At 51.4% G+C, this 21,015-nt stretch overlaps 1 protein-coding gene across 4 annotated transcripts in view; it reads left to right on the forward strand.

Moving 5' to 3' along the window:
- LOC124017630 (mucin-5AC-like) overlaps nt 1–21,015 on the forward strand; it is a 63,599-nt gene that overhangs the window by 34,717 nt on the left and 7,867 nt on the right. For 2 of the 4 annotated variants that reach the window (XM_046332883.1, XM_046332885.1), the window contains 3 exons: nt 6,036–6,527; nt 7,776–7,858; nt 8,842–11,645. In XM_046332883.1, coding sequence (XP_046188839.1) covers nt 6,036–6,527; nt 7,776–7,858; nt 8,842–11,530 — 3,264 coding nt within the window. In that variant the 3' untranslated portion in view covers nt 11,531–11,645. Of the gene's footprint in view, nt 1–6,033; nt 6,528–7,775; nt 7,859–8,841; nt 11,646–21,015 lie in introns of all 4 variants that reach the window. The other 2 variants (XM_046332884.1, XM_046332886.1) reach the window with 2 other exon arrangements.

The raw sequence follows: 21,015 nt of genomic DNA on the forward strand, positions 1-21,015 counted from the left end.
CCGATACAGCCCGATACAGCCCGATACAGCCCGATACAACCCGATACAGCCCGACAGCCGATACAGATACCCGAGCCCGATACAACCCGATACAACCCGATACAGCCCGATACAGCCCGATACAACCCGATACAGCCCGATACAACCCGATACAGCCCGATACAACCCGATACAGCCCGATACAACCCGATACAGCCCGATACAGCCCGATACAGCCCGATACAACCCGATACAGCCCGATACAGCCCGATACAGCCCGATACAACCCGATACAGCCCGATACAACCCGATACAACCCGATACAGCCCGATACAGCCCGATACAGCCCGATACAACCCGATACAGCCCGATACAGCCCGATACAGCCCGACAGGATGCTTTACCATTCGGCCATCAGATTTGCCTCCAACGCTCCTTATAGGACACATCACTGCACTCTGTACTCCTCTGTAAACTGGTCATCTCTGTATATCTGTCACAAGACCCACTGGTTGATGCTTATTTATAAAACCCTCTTAGGCCTCACTCCCCCCTATCTGAGATATCTACAGCAGCCCTCATCCTCCACATACAACACCTGTTCACTTCCCCCTATCTGAGATATCTACTGTAGCCCTCATCCTCCTCATACAACACCCGTTCTGCCAGTCACATTCTGTTAAAGGTCCCCAAAGCACACACATCCCTGGGTTGCTCCTGTTTTCAGTTCACTGCAGCTAGCGACTGGAACGAGCTGCAACAAACACTCAAAATGGACAGTTTTATCTCAATCTCTCTTCATTCAAAGACTCAATCATGGACACTCTTACTGACAGTTGTGGCTGCTTTGTGTGGTGTGCTGTTGTCTCTACCTTCTTGCTGTTGTCTCTACCTTCTTGCTGTTGTCTCTACCTTCTTGCTGTTGTCTCTACCTTCTTGCTGTTGTCTCTACCTTCTTGCTGTTGTCTCTACCTTCTTGCAGTTGTCTCTACCTTCTTGCTGTTGTCTCTACCTTCTTGCTGTTGTCTCTACCTTCTTGCTGTTGTCTCTACCTTCTTGCTGTTGTCTCTACCTTCTTGCTGTTGTCTCTACCTTCTTGCTGTTGTCTCTACCTTCTTGCTGTTGTCTCTACCTTCTTGCTGTTGTCTCTACCTTCTTGCTGGTGTCTCTACCTTCTTGCTGTTGTCTCTACCTTCTTGCTGTTGTCTCTATCTTCTTGCTGTTGTCTCTACCTTCTTGCTGTTGTCTCTAGCTTCTTGCCCTTCTTGCTGTTGTCTCTACCTTCTTGCTGTTGTCTCTACCTTCTTGCTGTTGTCTCTACCTTCTTGCTGTTGTCTCTACCTTCTTGCTGTTGTCTCTACCTTGGAGGAGAGTGAGAGGGGGAGGAGAGTGAGAGGTGGGAGGAGAGTGAGAGGGGGAGGAGAGTGAGAGGTGGGAGAAGAGTGAGAGGGGGAGGAGAGTGGGAGGTGGGAGGAGAGTGAGAGGGGGAGGAGAGTGAGAGGTGGGAGGAGAGTGAGAGGGGGAGGAGAGTGGGAGGGGGAGGAGAGTGAGAGGTGGGAGGAGAGTGAGAGGGGAGGTGGGAGGAGTGAGAGGGGGAGGAGAGTGAGAGGTGGGAGGAGAGTGAGAGGTGGAGGTGGAGGAGAGTGAGAGGTGGGAGGAGAGTGAGAGGTGGGAGGAGAGTGAGAGGGGGAGGAGAGAGGTGGGAGGAGAGTGAGAGGTGGGAGGAGAGTGAGAGGTGGGAGGAGAGTGAGAGAGGTGGGTGGAGAGCGAGAGGAGGAGGAGAGCGAGAGGGGGAGGAGAGTGAGAGGTGGGAGGAGAGTGAGAGGGGGAGGAGAGTGAGAGGTGGGGGGATAGTGAGAGGAGGAGGAGAGTGAGAGGTGGGAGGAGAGTGAGAGGTGGGAGGATAGTAAGAGGGGGAGGAGAGTGAGAGGTGGGAGGATAGTGAGAGAGGGGGAGGAGTGAGAGGTGGGAGGAGAGTGAGAGGGGGAGGAGAGTGAGAGGGGGAGGAGAGTGAGGTGGGAGGAGAGTGAGAGGGGGAGGAGAGTGAGAGGGGGTGGAGAGTGAGAGGTGGGAAGATAGTGAGAGGGGGAGGAGAGGTGGGAGGGGGAGGAGAGTGAGAGGTGGGAGGAGAGTGAGAGGGGGAGGAGAGTGAGAGGGGGAGGAGAGAGGTGGAAGGAGAGTGAGAGGGGGAGGAGAGAGAGTGGGAGGAGAGTGAGAGGGGGAGGAGAGTGGGAGGAGAGTGGGAGGAGAGTGAGAGGTGGGAGGAGAGTGAGAGGTGGGAGGAGAGTGAGAGGAGAGTGAGAGGGGGAGGAGAGTGAGAAGGGGAGGAGAGTGAGAGGAGAGTGAGAGGGGGAGGAGAGTGAGAGGGGGAGGAGAGGTGGAGAAAGGGAAGGAGATGAGAAGGCAGTGGGCAGCTAGTGATGGAGGAGCCCCTGGGGACATCCAAAACAAAAGGCTTTAAATCTGAAACACTCCGGCTAGGAGAGGCTAGGGGAGGCTAGGGAGGCTAGGAGAGGCTAGGGGAGGCTAGGGGAGGCTAGGAGAGGCTAGGGGAGGCTAGGGAGGCTAGGAGAGGCTAGGGGAGGCTAGGGGAGGCTAGGGAGGCTAGGAGAGGCTAGGGGAGGCTAGGGGAGGCTAGGAGAGGCTAGGGGAGGCTAGGAGAGGCTAGGGGAGGCTAGGGAGGCTAGGGGAGGCTAGGAGAGGGGAGGCTAGGAGAGGCTAGGGGAGGCTAGGGGAGACTAGGAGAGGCTAGGGGAGGCTAGGGGAGGCTAGGAGAGGCTAGGGGAGGCTAGGAGAGGCTAGAGGAGGCTAGGAGAGGGGAGGCTAGGAGAGGCTAGGGGATGCTAGGAGAGAGTAGGGGAGGCTAGGAGAGGCTAGAGGAGGCTAGGAGAGGCTAGGGGAGGCTTGGGGAGGCTAGGAGAGGCTAGGAGATCAGCTTCCTAATGAGAAGAGAAATACAAAAGGAACCATCTGCTTTGAACCAACATGTGGCTCTCATTTGGCCTCCTGAGAACAAACATTTATAAGGAAAACAGAAACACAGAGGAAAAACAGAGAGACAGAGAGACATGTTTACCACAGCATAGTCCTCACCTCACTACAGAGAGACATGTTTACCACAGCATAGTCCTCACCTCACTACAGAGAGACATGTTTACCACAGCATAGTCCTCACCTCACTACAGAGAGACAGAGAGACATGTTTACCACAGCATAGTCCTCACCTCACTACAGAGAGACATGTTTACCACAGCATAGTCCTCACCTCACTACAGAGAGACAGAGAGACATGTTTACCAGAGCATAGTCCTCACCTCACTACAGAGAGACATGTTTATCACAGCATAGTCCTCACCTCACTACAGAGAGACATGTTTACCACAGCATAGTCCTCACCTCACTACAGAGAGACATGTTTATCACAGCATAGTCCTCACCTCACTACAGAGAGACAGAGAGACATGTTTACCACAGCATAGTCCTCACCTCACTACAGAGAGACATGTTTACCACAGCATAGTCCTCACCTCACTACAGAGAGACAGAGAGACATGTTTACCAGAGCATAGTCCTCACCTCACTACAGAGAGACATGTTTACCACAGCATAGTCCTGACCTCACTACAGAGAGACATGTTTACCACAGCATAGTCCTCACCTCACTACAGAGAGACATGTTTACCACAGCATAGTCCTCACCTCACTACAGAGAGACATGTTTACCACAGCATAGTCCTCACCTCACTACAGAGAGACATGTTTACCACAGCATAGTCCTCACCTCACTACAGAGAGACATGTTTACCACAGCATAGTCCTGACCTCACTACAGAGAGACATGTTTACCACAGCATAGTCCTGACCTCACTACAGAGAGACATGTTTACCACAGCATAGTCCTCACCTCACTACAGAGAGACATGTTTACCACAGCATAGTCCTCACCTCACTACAGAGAGACATGTTTACCACAGCATAGTCCTCACCTCACTACAGAGAGACAGAGAGACATGTTTACCACAGCATAGTCCTCACCTCACTACAGAGAGACAGAGAGACATGTTTACCACAGCATAGTCCTCACCTCACTACAGAGAGACAGAGAGACATGTTTACCACAGCATAGTCCTCACCTCACTACAGAGAGACATGTTTACCACAGCATAGTCCTCACCTCACTACAGAGAGACAGAGAGACATGTTTACCACAGCATAGTCCTCACCTCACTACAGAGAGACATGTTTACCACAGCATAGTCCTCACCTCACTACAGAGAGACATGTTTACCACAGCATAGTCCTCACCTCACTACAGAGAGACATGTTTACCACGGCATAGTCCTCACCTCACTACAGAGAGACATGTTTACCACAGCATAGTCCTGACCTCACTACAGAGAGACAGAGAGACATGTTTACCAGGACAGCATAGTCCAGAGAGGCACAGAGAGGCATCACTACAGAGAGACATGACCACAGCATAGTCCTCACCTCACTACAGAGAGACAGAGAGACAGTTTAGAGAGCATAGTCCTCAGACACAGAGAGACAGAGACAGCAGAGTCAGACAGAGACACAGAGAGGCAGAGAGACACTACAGAGACATGAGACAGAGAGACAGAGTCCTCACCTCACAGAGAGACAGAGAGGCAGAGAGACAGAGAGGCAGAGAGACAGAGAGGCAGAGACAGAGAGACAGAGAGACAGAGAGACAGAGAGGCAGAGACACAGAGAGGCAGAGAGACAGAGAGACAGAGAGACAGAGAGACAGAGAGACAGAGAGACAGAGACACAGAGAGGCAGAGAGACAGAGAGACAGAGAGGCAGAGAGACAGAGAGGCAGAGACACAGAGAGACAGAGACACAGAGAGACAGAGAGGCAGAGACACAGAGAGACAGAGACACAGAGAGACAGAGAGAGAGAGAGAGAGAGAGAGAGACAGAGAGAGAGACAGAGAGACCTATATAGGGAACAGCGTGCCATTTGGCATTCATTCTGAAATATTTCTCCAGATTGGGGGGTGGTAGGAGGGGAAAGGTCATTCGTTCAGTTTAGCACTCTGAGTCTGTGGTCAGTTGTGTGTTTCTCTGGGTGTGTATCCTAAGGAGTGAGTTGTGTGTTTCTCTGGGTGTGTATCCTAAGGAGTGAGTTGTGTGTTTCTCTGGGTGTGTATCCTAAGGAGTGAGTTGTGTGTTTCTCTGGGTGTGTATCCTAAGGAGTGAGTTGTGTGTTTCTCTGGGTGTGTATCCTAAGGAGTGAGTTGTGTGTTTCTCTGGGTGTGTATCCTAAGGAGTGAGTTGTGTGTTTCTCTGGGTGTGTATCCTAAGGAGTGAGTTGTGTGTTTCTCTGGGTGTGTATCCTAAGGAGTGAGTTGTGTGTTTCTCTGGGTGTGTATCCTAAGGAGTGAGTTGTGTGTTTCTCTGGGTGTGTATCCTAAGGAGTGAGTTGTGTGTTTCTCTGGGTGTGTATCCTAAGGAGTGAGTTGTGTGTTTCTCTGGGTGTGTATCCTAAGGAGTGAGTTGTGTGTTTCTCTGGGTGTGTATCCTAAGGAGTGAGTTGTGTGTTTCTCTGGGTGTGTATCCTAAGGAGTGAGTTGTGTGTTTCTCTGGGTGTGTATCCTAAGGAGTGAGTTGTTTCTAGTCGTCATTTCTCACTGTCCACACACTGGTTGAATCCATGTTGTTTCTATATCATTTCTCACTGTCCACACACTGGTTGAATCCACGTTGTTTCTATTCGTCATTTCTCACTGTCCACACACTGGTTGAATCCATGTTGTTTCTATATCATTTCTCACTGTCCACACACTGGTTGAATCCATGTTGTTTCTACATCATTTCTCACTGTCCACACACTGGTTGAATCCACGTTGTTTCTACGTCATTTCTCACTGTCCACACACTGGTTGAATCCACGTTGTTTCTACATCATTTCCCACTGTCCACACACTGGTTGAATCCACGTTTGTTTCTAGTCGTCATTTCCCACTGTCCACACACTGGTTGAATCCACGTTGTTTCCACATCATTTAAATGATATGACTCTCTCTTCCTAGATGTACAAGGAGGTGAAGGTGAGGCGTGAGGTATCTGGGGAGATGAGAGAACCTGTCGGAGAGATTACAGAGGAAGTCACCCTGCATGTCAGCGTACATACCACCAGCACAGGATCCAGCATGCTTAGCGACAACTCGACTTCCGACCCCCAGAGCAGCAGCAGCAGCCAATCAGAGCCCACCAACCAACGCGGCTCCTACCCCCGTCGTCACGGCAACGACGACTTCGCCGCCCACAGAAACCGGGCGGATCACCGTGGCGACAGAGGAAACCCCCGTAACTATGACGACTGTGTCGGTAACCAGGAAGTGGACATGGCGGAACTGGAGGCCATCCTGCGAGGGGTTGACAGAGACTCTCCCTCTAAAGGGGGTATGGTTAATGTCTGTCGCTCCTCCCACGGTGGATCTAGTGTAGGAGTGACCCACAACACAGAGATGAGCTCCGGGACATGGAGTGACAAGATGGAGAATACTACAGCCCTCAATGCCGTGAGTCACCACAACGTTCTGTCGTCTATGGCTCCACCCTCTGAAGTCTATTTTGATCTTTAGTAATGTACATCTCTCCCTCCCTCCTCTACTCTCTCTCTCCTTCTCTCTCTCTCTCCTTCTCTCTCCCTCCCTCCTCTCCTCTCTCTCTCCTTCTCTCTCTCTCTCCTTCTCTCTCTCTCTCCTTCTCTCTCTCTCCCTCCTCTACTCTCTCTCTCTCTCTCCCTCCTCTACTCTCTCTCTCCCTCCCTCCCTCCTCCCTCCTCTACTCCCTCTCTCCTTCTCTCTCCCTCCCTCCCTCCTCTACTCTCTCTCTCCTTCTCTCTCCTTCTCCCCTTCTCTCTCCCTCCCTCCTCTACTCTCTCCCACTCTCATTCTCTCTCCCTCCCTCCTCTACTCTCTCCCTCTCTCCTTCTCTCTCCCTATCTCCTTCTCTCTCCCTCCCTCCTCTATTCTCTCTCACCTTCTCCCTCCCTCCTCTACTCTCTCTCTCCTTCTCTCTCCCTCCCTCCTCTACTCTCTCTCCTTCTCTCTCTCTCCCTCCTCTACTCTCTCTCTCCTTCTCTCCCTCCCTCCCTTCTCTACTCTTTCTCTCCTTTTCTCTCCCTTCCCGCTCTCTCCCTCCCTCCTCCTCCCCTCCCTCCCTCCCTCCCTCCATCCTCGCTCTTACCCTCCCTCCCTCCATCCTCGCGCTCGCACTCCCTCCTCTCTCCCTCCCTCCTCTCTCTCCTCTCTCTCCTTCTGTCTCCCTCTCTCCTCTCTCTCTCTCTCCTTCTCTCTCCCTCCCTCCTCTACTCTCTCTCTCCTTCTCTCTCCCTCCCTCCTCTACTCTCTTTCTCCTTCTCTCCCTCCCTTCTCTACTCTCTCTCCTTCTCTCTCTCTCCCACCCTCCTCTACTCTCTCTCTCCTTCTCTCCCTCCCTTCTCTACTCTCTCTCTCCTTCTCTCTCCGTCCTCCTCTCTCTCCCTCCCTCCCTCCATCCTTGCTCTCGCCCTCCCTCCCTCCATCCTCGCTCTCACCCTCCCTCCTCTCTCCCTCCCTCCTCTCTCTCCTTCTGTCTCCCTCTCTCCTTCTCTCTCTCTCCATCTCTCTCTCTTCCTCCTCTCTCTCCATCTGTCTCCCTCTCCTCTCTCTCCTTCTCTCTCTCTCCCTCCTCTCTCTCCTTCTGTCTCCCTCTCTCCTCTCTCTCTCTCCTTCTCTCTCTCTCCCTCCTCTCTCTCCTTCCGTCTCCCTCTCTCCTCTCTCTAGGCCCTGAAGGAGATAGCCTGTGTGAGTGAAGAGCTGTGTAGCTACCAGGATGAGATCAGCAGGAAGTCCGGAGGGGACAAGAGGTAAGACTATATCAACAAACTGTTCCCTGTATAGTGCACTACTTTTGACCATGGCCCATAGGGCCGAGTACTGGTTAGATCCAGCCAAGTGCCATAGGGCTCTATATAGGGAATAGGGTTCTGTTTGGGATACAATCACTGTCTACCGATGGCTGGATTTAACCAGTCCTCTGCTGGGAGCCCCATGGCACATGGCTGGATCTAACCAGTACTCGGCTGGGAGCCCCATGGCACATGGCTGGATCTAACCAGTCCTCGGCTGGGAGCCCCATGGCACATGGCTGGATCTAACCAGTACTCGGCTGGGAGCCCCATGGCACATGGCTGGATCTAACCAGTACTCGGCTGGGAGCCCCATGGCACATGGCTGGATCTAACCAGTCCTCGGCTGGGAACACCATGGCACTTGGCCGGATCTAACCAGTACTCGGCTGGGAGCCCCATGGCACTTGACTGGATCTAACCAGTACTCGGCTGGGAGCCCCATGGCACTTGACTGGATCTAACCCCTTCTCTGTGTTAAATACCTGGGATACACCCTGTGCTTTTTAAACCCTGCATCCAGAACTAAATGTTGCATTACGAACCACTGGTTCAAATACCAGGCATGCTTGGTCTGCTCCATTAGGCCTTAGCAGCCACCAGTCATTATATGAAATACCTGAGAATCCTGGGATGCTGGCTTTGCTTCGTAACAGTATGGACTTCCTCTCTCTCTGTTCCGTCCTCTGCTCTAGGAGTCACTGTTTCAAATACCTGGGCTGTTTGCTGGGCTTTGTAACAGTATGGACTTCCTCTCTCTCTCTGTTCCGTCCTCTGCTCTAGGAGTCAAATACCTGGTCTGCTTGCCGGGCTTTGTGAGCCCATTCTGCTTGATCTCTCCTAGAGTTGAATTGTTTGAAATAGCTTAGATGCTCTCTGTGTTTTAGTAATGTCAATGACCTTTTGCTTTCTCTCTGTGTTTTGATTCTCTCTGCCTTAAGGGGTCGAACCGAGTCCTCGTATTTCTCCGAGGTGGATCATGTTACGACCAGAGAGAGAATAGAGGACCCTGCCTTCAACCTGACGCAGCTGGTAGCTGACCTCAGGGCCCTGGAAGAGGAGAACTGGCTGTCCATCAGGAAGGACCCCGCCAGGGGCCCCAGTCACCTCAAGGAGCCTGCCAGGGGCCCCAGTCACCTCAAGGAGCCCACCAGGGGCCCCAGTCACCTCAAGGAGCCCACCAGGGGCCCCAGTCACCTCAAGGAGCCCACCAGGGGCCCCAGTCACCTCAAGGAGCCCGTCAGGGGCCTCAGTCACCTCAAGGACCCCGCCAGGGGCCCCAGTCACCTCAAGGACCCCACATCCAAGCCCTCTGAGAGGGAGAGAGAAGCACCTCCGCTCCCCCCTCTGCTGGTTCCTCCTCCTATCCCTCCTCGGACAACATCATGGTACCTCGCCAGCCCCTCCCCTGAACTACAACTACACATCCCAGAATCCCTCAGTGGCTCAGGCAGGAAGTGCCACAGCCCCTGTCTCCTTTTAGACAGGAAGTGCAGCAGCAGCCCATCGATAGTGAGGAAGTTCGAGGCGATGCTGCAGGAGAACGAGGGGAAAGTTCTGACGAAGGCCGGGTTTACCACCTGCGCTGTTCCCGTTAACTCCCATTGCAACGTGGGCTGTTGCCACAACCGCTGGTCCTGCGACGGGAGCCGCTTCGGCAGCAGCAAGTCGTCCACCTACGTGCCTGTCCAGAAGAGCCTGTCTGAAGTCAACATAGTGAGTGCTGCTGGGAGGGACTTGATCCACGACTACAGGCCCGTTGAGAAACCTACAAGTCCTAGAAGCCCCGTGAGAGAGAGTCATATACAACCTGAAAACAAAGACCTAGCAGTTTCACACATCTGTCTTGACCTTACCTTAGAGCTACCCCCTCCAGGCTCCAACACTCCAGGCTCCAACCCTCCAGTCTCCAACCCTCCAGGCTCCAACCCTCCAGGCTCCAACCCTCCAGACTCCAACCCTCCAGACTCCAACCCTCCAGGCTCCAACCCTCCAGTCTCCAACCCTCCAGGCTCCAACCCTCCAGGCTCCAACCCTCCAGACTCCAACCCTCCAGGCTCCAACCCTCCAGGCTCCAACCCTCCAGGCCACAGTAGGAATACGATGCTGGAACATGCCACTGCTGAGTTTAACAGGACTCTCTTCCAGGCTGAGATGGGTCGAGGGATGGAGGACGATGATGTAGAGGACAGTTTTACATCAGCGGGTGTCTCTAACAGGGGCATACCGGACAGTACGACGGTATGTGGCGAGGTCACACACGGGGTCACCAGGGAGACGAACTTTGACCTCCCGCCACGGCACGCCACAGAGGTGAGCTGTGACATCACAGCTCAGAAGCTGAGTTCAGGGATCAAACTGAGCCAGGCCCTGCCCCCATCTGACCCTCATCCAGGGGTCACCGTCAGGACCTTGGACCCCCCTGCCACCTCTGACCTTTCACCCCAACGCCCAGAAGTTGCGTTTAGGAACATGCCTTCTAACCCGGCAACGCGTTGCCCTGAGGTCAAACACAAAGCTGGACCCCCCAACAGCCTGTCTAAGCCCTCATCCAGGGGTCACCGTCAGGACCTTGGACCCCCCTGCCCTCTGACCTTTCACCCCAACAGCCTGTCTAAGCCCACACTGCACAGGTCCATCTCTAGTGAATACAAGCAGCCTGCCCAGACTACACACACGGCTCCAGGACCAGAGGTGAGTGCCAGTCCGAAGAGGGACATCAAGGCCCAAGGAGGGAGGCCTCATTCCGTTAAGTCAGGCCCAGCGCCCCAGCCTCCTACAAACCTCAGGCCGAGGCAGGTTGGGCAACCTGGGAGTCGCCCAACCACAACGCAGGACATCCGTAAAGCTGGATCTGTGGGGTCAGGACTCAGTGTGCCTGGGGGGTCAGGACTCAGTGTGCCTGGGGGGTCAGGACTCAGTGTGCCTGGGGGGTCAGGACTCAGTGTGCCTAGGGGGTCAGGACTCAGTGTGCCTGGGGGGTCAGGACTCAGTGTGCCTGGGAGGTCAGGACTCAGTGTGCCTGGGGGGTCAGGACTCCGTGTGCCTGGGGGGTCAGGACTCAGTGTGCCTGGGGGGTCAGGACTCCGTGGTGTAATGAGCGACCAGCCCTGGAAGCCCCTGACTCTGGCTGCGTTACGTCCATCTGACTCCAGGTCTAATTACGGAGCTGTGGAGAGGATCCTGAAGAGCTACGAGAACACTGCCTGGAGCCAGCGGTACCAGAACCATACCCAACCCACTGAGTCCAGCCCTGACCCTGGTCCCGACCTCAGCCCTGACCCTGGTCTCAGCCCCAGTCCTAACCCTGGTCCCAACCTCAGCCCTAACCCTGGTCTCAGCCCCAGCCCTAACCCTGGTCTCAGCCCCAGCCCTAACCCTGGTCTCAGCCCCAGTCCTAACCCTGGTCTCAGCCCCAGTCCTAACCCTGGTCTCAGCCCCAGTCCTAACCCTGGTCTCAGCCCCAGTCCTAACCCTGGTCTCAGCCCCAGTGCTAACCCTGGTCCCAGCCCCAGTGCTAACCCTGGTCCCAGCCCCAGTGCTAACCCTGGTCCCAGCCCCAGTGCTAACCCTGGTCCCAGCCCCAGTGCTAACCCTGGTCCCAGCCCCAGTGGAAACCCATGGTCCTGATCCCAGTAAGGATTACTGGGATCAGTCAGGCCCTGCCTCTGGACACTCCTCCCACACACACTCTCACCACAGCCAGCTGACCAGCTCCCACAGAGAGACGAGGCTAACCATGCAGGTGGGTACAGTGTTTAAACGCATGAATACACACACACACACACACACACACACACACACACACACACACACACACACACACACACACACACACACACACACACACACACACACACACACACACACACACACACACACACACACACACACACACACACCATTGTGTTTATTCTGTAGAATAGTTTGACTTGTTGATCAAACTTCTTCAGGCTCTCTAACACATTTAAATGGCAAAATCTGCATCCCAGAATGGTCCCTATGGGTCCTGGTTGACAGTAATACCATCCAGGGTTCTATTAATGGTCCCCTAGTTCCTATGGGTCCTGGTTAATGGTCCCCTAGTTCCTATGGGTCCTGGTTAATGGTCCCCTAGTTCCTATGGGTCCTGGTTAATGGTCCCCTAGTTCCTATGGGTCCTGGTTAATGGTCCCCTAGTTCCTATGGGTCCTGGTTAATGGTCCCCTAGTTCCTATGGGTCCTGGTTAATGGTCCCCTAGTTCCTATGGGTCCTGGTTGACAGTAATACCATCCAGGGTTCTATTAATGGTCCCCTAGTCCCTATGTGTCCTGGTTGACAGTAATACCATCCAGGGTTCTATTAATGGTCCCTATGGGTCCTGGTTGACAGTAATACCATCTAGGGTCCTATTAATGGTTCCTATGTGTCCTGGTTGACAGTAATACCATCCAGGGTTCTATTAATGGTCCCTATGTGTCCTGGTTGACAGTAATACCATCCAGGGTTCTATTAATGTACCCTATGGGTCCTGGTTAATGGTCCCTATGGGTCCTGGTTGACAGTAATACCATCCAGGGTTCTATTAATGGTCCCTATGGGTCCTGGTTGACAGTAATACCATCCAGGGTTCTATTAATGGTCCCCTAGTCCCTATGTGTCCTGGTTGACAGTAATACCATCCAGGGTTCTATTAATGGTCCCTATGGGTTCTGGTTGAGAGTAATACCATCCAGGGTTCTATTAATGGTCCCTATGTGTCCTGGTTGACAGTAATACCATCCAGGGTTCTATTAATGGTCCCTATGGGTCCTGGTTGACAGTAATACCATCCAGGGTTCTATTAATGGTCCCTATGGGTCCTGGTTGACAGTAATACCATCCAGGGTTCTATTAATGGTCCCTATGTGTCCTGGTTGACAGTAATACCATCCAGGGTTCTATTAATGGTCCCCTAGTCCCTATGTGTCCTGGTTGACAGTAATACCATCCAGGGTTCTATTAATGGTCCCTATGGGTTCTGGTTGAGAGTAATACCATCCAGGGTTCTATTAATGGTCCCCTAGTCCCTATGGGTCCTGGTTGAGAGTAATACCATCCAGGGTTCTATTAATGGTCCCCTAGTCCCTATGGGTCCTGGTTGACAGTAATACCATCCAGGGTTCTATTAATGGTCCCTATGTGTCCTGGTTGACAGTAATACCACCCAGGGTTCTATTAATGGTCCCTATGGGTCCTGGTTGACAGTAATACCATCCAGGGTTCTATTAATGGTCCCTATGGGTCCTGGTTGAGAGTAATACCATCCAGGGTTCTATTAATGGTCCCTATGGGTCCTGGTTGACAGTAATACCATCCAGGGTTCTATTAATGGTCCCTATGGGTCCTGGTTGACAGTAATACCATCCAGGGTTCTATTAATGGTCCCTATGTGTCCTGGTTGACAGTAATACCATCCAGGGTTCTATTAATGGTCCCTATGGGTCCTGGTTGACAGTAATACCATCCAGGGTTCTATTAATGGTCCCTATGTGTCCTGGTTGACAGTAATACCATCCAGGGTTCTATTAATGGTCCCTATGTGTCCTGGTTGACAGTAATACCATCCAGGGTTCTATTAATGGTCCCTATGTGTCCTGGTTGACAGTAATACCATCCAGGGTTCTATTAATGGTCCCTATGGGTCCTGGTTGACAGTAATACCATCCAGGGTTCTATTAATGGTCCCTATGTGTCCTGGTTGACAGTAATACCATCCAGGGTTCTATTAATGGTCCCTATGTGTCCTGGTTGACAGTAATGCCATCCAGGGTTCTATTAATGGTCCCTATGTGTCCTGGTTGACAGTAATACCATCCAGGGTTCTATTAATGGTCCCCTAGTCCCTATGTGTCCTGGTTGACAGTAATACCATCCAGGGTTCTATTAATGGTCCCCTAGTCCCTATGTGTCCTGGTTAATGGTTCCTATGGGTCCTGGTTAATGGTCCCCTAGTTCCTATGGGTCCTGGTTAATGGTCCCCTAGTTCCTATGGGTCCTGGTTAATGGTCCCCTAGTTCCTATGGGTCCTGGTTAATGGTCCCTATGGGTCCTGGTTAATGGTCCCCTAGTTCCTATGGGTCCTGGTTAATGGTCCCCTAGTTCCTATGGGTCCTGGTTAATGGTCCCCTAGTTCCTATGGGTCCTGGTTAATGGTCCCCTAGTTCCTATGGGTCCTGGTGAATGGTCCCCTAGTTCCTATGGGTCCTGGTTAATGGTCCCCTAGTTCATATGGGTCCTGGTTGATGGTCCCCTAGTTCATATGGGTCCTGGTTAATGGTCCCCTAGTTCCTATGGGTCCTGGTTAATGGTCCCCTCGTTCCTATGGGTCCTGGTTAATGGTCCCCTAGTTCATATGGGTCCTGGTTAATGGTCCCCTAGTTCCTATGGGTCCTGGTTGACGGTCCCCTAGTTCCTATGGGTCCTGGTTAATGGTCCCCTAGTTCCTATGGGTCCTGGTTGAGTTCCTATGGGTCCTGGTTAATGGTCCCCTAGTTCCTATGGGTCCTGGTTGACGGTCCCCTAGTTCCTATGGGTCCTGGTTAATGGTCCCCTAGTTCATATGGGTCCTGGTTAATGGTCCCCTAGTTCCTATGGGTCCTGGTTAATGGTCCCCTAGTTCCTATGGGTCCTGGTTGATGGTCCCCTAGTTCATATGGGTCCTGGTTAATGGTCCCCTAGTTCCTATGGGTCCTGGTTAATGGTCCCCTAGTTCATATGGGTCCTGGTTAATGGTCCCCTAGTTCCTATGGGTCCTGGTTAATGGTCCCCTAGTTCCTATGGGTCCTGGTTAATGGTCTCCTAGTTCCTATGGGTCCTGGTTAATGGTCCCCTAGTTCATATGGGTCCTGGTTAATGGTCCCCTAGTTCCTATGGGTCCTGGTTAATGGTCCCCTAGTTCCTATGGGTCCTGGTTGATTGTCCCCTAGTTCCTATGTGTCCTGGTTAATGGTCCCCTAGTTCCTATGGGTCCTGATTAATGGTCCCCTAGTTCCTATGGGTCCTGGTTAATGGTCCCCTAGTTCCTATGGGTCCTGGTTAATGGTCCCCTAGTTCCTATGTGTCCTGGTTGACAGTAATACCATCCAGGGTTCTATTAATGGTCCCCTAGTCCCAATGTGTCCTGGTTGACAGTAATACCATCCAGGGTTCTATTAATGGTCCCCTAGTCCCTATGAGTCCTGGTTGACAGTAATACCATCCAGGGTTCTATTAATGGTCCCCTAGTCCCTATGAGTCCTGGTTGACAGTAATACCATCCAGGGTTCTATTAATGGTCCCCTAGTTCCTATGGGTCCTGGTTGACGGTAGTACACTCCAGGTAAAAGGGGACCTCACACACATTCCGTTGTGAAATCCTCCCTGATTGTCTGAGGACAACACCGATGGGAATGGTGTTTATTTCGGCAATGTGCAGAAGGACAGAGGCCAAAGCCTCCTGGTTGGCTGCAATGTGAACCCATTTCACTTTTAACAGCCTTGTAACAAAGGAACCAAGAAGTTAACTTGGCAGGAAGACACTCTAACCTCCAAATCCAACCGTTTCATCTTAAATCTCTCACTCTCACTCTCACCCCCTCACTCTCACTCCCCCCCCCCTCTCTCTCGCTCTCACCCCCCTCTCTCTAGCTCTCTCACTCTCACCCCCTCTCACTCTCACCCCCTCTCACTCTCACCCCCTCACTCTCTCTCACCCCCTCACTCTCACCCCCCCCCTCTCTCTCTCTCACTCTCACCCCCCTGTCTCTCTCACTCTCACCCCTCCTCTCGCTCTTTCTCTCACCCCCTCTCTCTCTCTTGCTCCCCCTCCCTCTCTCACCCCCCTCTATCTCTCTCTCTCTTGCTCCTCCTCTCTCACTCTCTTGCTCCCCCTCCCTCTCTCACCCCCCCCCTCTATCTCTCTCTCTCTCTTGCTCCTCCTCTCTCTCTCTCTTGCTCCCCCTCCCTCTCTCACCCCCCTCTATCTCTCTCTCTCTTGCTCCTCCTCTCTCACTCTCTTGCTCCCCCTCTCTCACTCTCTTGCCCCCCTCTCTCTCTCTCTCTCTCTCTTGCTCCCCCCTTCTCTCTCACCCTAACTCTCAGTTGGAAGTGAAAGGTTTCTGGTCCTGTGTTGTGTAATTACAGAAATATCTCCAGCCAGCCAGCTGCCTCTGAGCCCCCCCCCCCCCCCCCAGACCACAGGAATGAAAACCTCCCTTTAGATGAAACTGCTGTAATGTAATGCAAATGTTTCTGAAAGCATGAGAGTCAGTCAGTGATTAGCAGACCTATTAGATTGGCCATCAGAGAGAGAGAGAGAGAGAGAGAGAGAGAGAGAGAATGTAGTGGAACTAGAAGCTCAGAATGAGATGGTCATCAGAGAGAGAGAATGTAGTGGAACTAGAAGCTCAGAATGAGATGGTCATCAGAGAGAGAGAATGTAGTGGAACTAGAAGCTCAGAATGAGATGGTCATCAGAGAGAGAGAATGTAGTGGAACTAGAAGCTCAGAATGAGATGGTCATCAGAGAGAGAGAATGTAGTGGAACTAGAAGCTCAGAATGAGATGGTCATCAGAGAGAGAGAATGTAGTGGAACTAGAAGCTCAGAATGAGATGGTCATCAGAGAGAGAGAATGTAGTGGAACTAGAAGCTCAGAATGAGATGGTCATCAGAGAGAGAGAATGTAGTGGAACTAGAAGCTCAGAATGAGATGGTCATCAGAGAGAGAGAATGTAGTGGAACTAGAAGCTCAGAATGAGATGGTCATCAGAGAGAGTAATAGAGGCTCATGTCATCTTGATCGAGGACAGATTATCTCTGGGTCTGAGATGAGCTGTCCTGGAATGACTAGTGGAACTAGAGCTCAGAATGAGATCTCAGAGAATGAGATGGTCATCAGAGAGAGAGAATGTGGTGGAACTATATTTTCAGAATTTCAGAATGGTCATCAGATGAAAATGTAGTGGAACTAGAAGCAAACAGTTGATTGTTATAGAGAGAGAGAGTGATGATAAACAACATTGAGAGAGATGAGAGAGAGAGAGAGAGATGAGAGAGAGAGATGAGAGAATGAGTGGAACTAGAAGCTCAGAATGAGATGGTCATCAGAGAGAGAGAATGTAGAACTAGAAGCTCAGAATGAGATGGTCATCAGAGAGAGAGAATGTAGTGGAACTAGAAGCTCAGAATGAGATGGTCATCAGAGAGAGAGAATGTAGTGGAACTAGAAGCTCAGAATGAGATGGTCATCAGAGAGAGAGAATGTAGTGGAACTAGAAGCTCAGAATGAGATGGTCATCAGAGAGAGAGAATGTAGTGGAACTAGAAGCTCAGAATGAGATGGTCATCAGAGAGGAGAGAGAGAGAGAGAGAGAGAGAGAGAGAGAGAGAGAGAGAGAGAGAGAGAGAGAGAGAGAGAGTGTAGTGGAACTAGAAGCTCAGAATGAGATCGCTCTGGCTGTAATATTGGCTCATGTCATCTTGATCGAGGACAGATTATCTCTGGGTCTGTATGAGGCGCTGTCCTGCAGTCAATGACTCATGGGTGGAATGTTATTTATATTTTTCATATTTTTCATAATTTCATAAACATTTTTTACTTGATGAAAATCTGGTGTTTCTATGTCAAACAGTTGTTTGTTATATTTCAGTCTTCTGTGATGTATAAACAACATTGAGAGAGATGAGAGAGATGAGAGAGATGAGGGAGATGAGAGAGAGATGAGAGATGAGAGAGATGAGAGAGATGAGGGAGATGAGAGAGAGATGAGAGAGAGATGAGAGAGATGAGAGAGATGAGGGAGATGAGAGAGAGATGAGGGAGATGAGAGAGATGAGGAGATATGAGAGAGATGAGGGAGATGAGAGAGATGATGAGAGAGAGATGAGGGAGATGAGAGAGATGAGAGAGAGATGAGGAGATGAGAGAGAGATGAGAGGAGATGAGGGAGATGAGAGATGAGGGAGATGAGGGAGAGATGAGAGAGAGATGAGGGAGATATGAGAGAGATGAGAGAGATAAGAGGGAGATGAGGGAGATGAGAGAGATGAGATGGAGATGAGAGAGATGAGGGATGATGAGAGAGATGAGGGAGATGAGATGAGAGATGAGGGAGATATGAGAGAGATGAGAGAGATGAAGAGGGAGATGAGGGATGAGAGAGAGATGAGATGAGAGATGAGGGAGATGAGAGAGATGAGGGAGAGATGAGAGAGAGATGAGGGAGATGAGAGAGATGAGAGATGAGAGATGAGAGATATGAGGGAGATGAGGGAGATGAGAGAGATGAGGGAGATGAGAGATGAGGGAGATGAGGGAGATGAGAGAGATGAGGGAGATGAGGGAGAGATGAGAGAGATGAGGGAGATGAGGGAGATGAGAGAGAGATGAGGGAGATGAGAGATGAGGGAGAGATGAGAGAGATGAGGGAGATGAGAGAGAGATGAGGGAGATGAGAGATGAGGGAGATGAGAGAGAGATGAGGGAGATGAGAGAGATGAGGGAGATGAGAGAGATGAGAGAGATGAGGGAGAGATGAGAGATATGAGAGAGATGAGAGAGAGATGAGAGAGATGAGAGAGAGATGAGGGAGATGAGAGAGATGAGGGAGATGAGAGAGAGATGAGAGAGATGAGAGAGATGAGAGAGATTACTGCCTGCTATATGATGAGAGAGCTGTGGGTTGGCAGACCACTACATTGCAGCCTGCTATATGATGGGGGACAGTGTCTGACAGACCAATCAACCTGCACATGTCCTCTACTGTATCAACCTGCACATGTCCTCTACTATATCAACCTGCACATGTCCTCTACTGTATCAACCTGCACATGTCCTCTACTGTATCAACCTGCACATGTCCTCTACTGTATCAACCTGCACATGTCCTCTATTGTATCAACCTGCACATGTCCTCTACTATATCAACCTGCACATGTCCTCTACTGTATCAACCTGCACATGTCCTCTACTGTATCAACCTGCACATGTCCTCTACTGTATCAACCTGCACATGTCCTCTACTGTATCAACCTGCACATGTCCTCTACTGTATCAACCTGCACATGTCCTCTACTGTATCAACCTGCACATGTCCTCTACTGTATCAACCTGCACATGTCCTCTACTGTATCAACCTGCACATGTCCTCTACTGTATCAACCTGCACATGTCCTCTACTGTATCAACCTGCACATGTCCTCTACTGTATCAACCTGCACATGTCCTCTACTGTATCAACCTGCACATGTCCTCTACTGTATCAACCTGCACATGTCCTCTACTATATCAACCTGCACATGTCCTCTACTGTATCAACCTGCACATGTCCTCTACTGTATCAACCTGCACATGTCCTCTACTGTATCAACCTGCACATGTCCTCTACTGTATCAACCTGCACATGTCCTCTACTGTATCAACCTGCACATGTCCTCTACTGTATCAACCTGCACATGTCCTCTACTGTATCAACCTGCACATGTCCTCTACTGTATCAACCTGCACATGTCCTCTACTGTATCAACCTGCACATGTCCTCTACTGTATCAACCTGCACATGTCCTCTACTGTATCAACCTGCACATGTCCTCTACTGTATCAACCTGCACATGTCCTCTACTGTATCAACCTGCACATGTCCTCTACTGTATCAACCTGCACATGTCCTCTACTGTATCAACCTGCACATCAAATCAAATCAAATCAAATTTATTTATATAGCCCTTCGTACATCAGCTGATATCTCAAAGTGCTGTACAGAAACCCAGCCTAAAACCCCAAACAGCAAACAATGCAGGTGTAAAAGCACGGTGGCTAGGAAAAACTCCCTAGAAAGGCCAAAACCTAGGAAGAAACCTAGAGAGGAACCGGGCTATGTGGGGTGGCCAGTCCTCTTCTGGCTGTGCCGGGTAGAGATTATAACAGAAAATGACCAAGATGTTCAAATGTTCATAAATGACCAGCATGGTCAAATAATAATAAGGCAGAACAGTTGAAACTGGAGCAGCAGCACAGTCAGGTGGACTGGGGACAGCAAGGAGCCATCATGTCAGGTAGTCCTGGGGCACGGTCCTAGGGCTCAGGTCCTCCGAGAGAGAGAAAGAAAGAGAGAATTAGAGAGAGCATATGTGGGGTGGCCAGTCCTCTTCTGGCTGTGCCGGGTGGAGATTATAACAGAACGTGGCCAAGATGTTCAAATGTTCATAAATGACCAGCATGGTTGAATAATAGCAAGGCAGAACAGTTGAAACTGGAGCAGGAGCATGGCCAGGTGGACTGGGGACAGCAAGGAGTCCTCATGTCAGGTAGTCCTGGGACATGGTCCTAGGGCCCAGGCCAGTTGAAACTGGAGCAGCAGCATGGCCAGGTGGACTGGGGACAGCAAGGAGTCATCATGTCAGGTAGTCCTGGGGCATGGTTCTAGGGCTCAGGTCCTCCGAGAGAGAGAAAGAAGGAGAGAAGGAGAGAATTAGAGAACGCACACTTAGATTTACACAGGACACCGAATAGGACAGGAGAAGTACTCCAGATAAACAAACTGACCCTAGCCCCCCGACACATAAACTACTGCAGCATAAATACTGGAGGCTGAGACAGGAGGGGTCAGGAGACACTGTGGCCCCATCCGAGGACACCCCCGGACAGGGCCAAACAGGAAGGATATAACCCCACCCACTTTGCCAAAGCACAGCCCCCACACCACTAGAGGGAAATCTACAACCACCAACTTACCATCCTGAGACAAGGCCGAGTATAGCCCACAAAGATCTCCGACACGGTACAACCCAAAGGGGGGGAAACCCAGACAGGCCGACCACAACAGTGAATCAACCCACCCAGGTGACGCACCCCCCAGGGACGGCACGAGAGAGCCCCAGCAAGCCAGTGACTCAGCCCCGTAACAGGGTTAGAGGCAGAGAATCCCAGTGGAAAAAGGGGAACCGGCCAGGCAGAGACAGCAAGGGCGGTTCGTTGCTCCAGAGCCTTTCCGCACCTTCCCACTCCTGGGCCAGACTACACTCAATCATATGACCCACTGAAGAGATGAGTCTTCAGTAAAGACTTAAAGGTTGAGACCGAGTTTGCGTCTCTGACATGGGTAGGCAGACCGTTC

The sequence above is a fragment of the Oncorhynchus gorbuscha genome, unplaced genomic scaffold (assembly GCF_021184085.1).
Source record: "Oncorhynchus gorbuscha isolate QuinsamMale2020 ecotype Even-year unplaced genomic scaffold, OgorEven_v1.0 Un_scaffold_295, whole genome shotgun sequence".
NCBI lineage: Eukaryota > Metazoa > Chordata > Actinopteri > Salmoniformes > Salmonidae > Oncorhynchus > Oncorhynchus gorbuscha.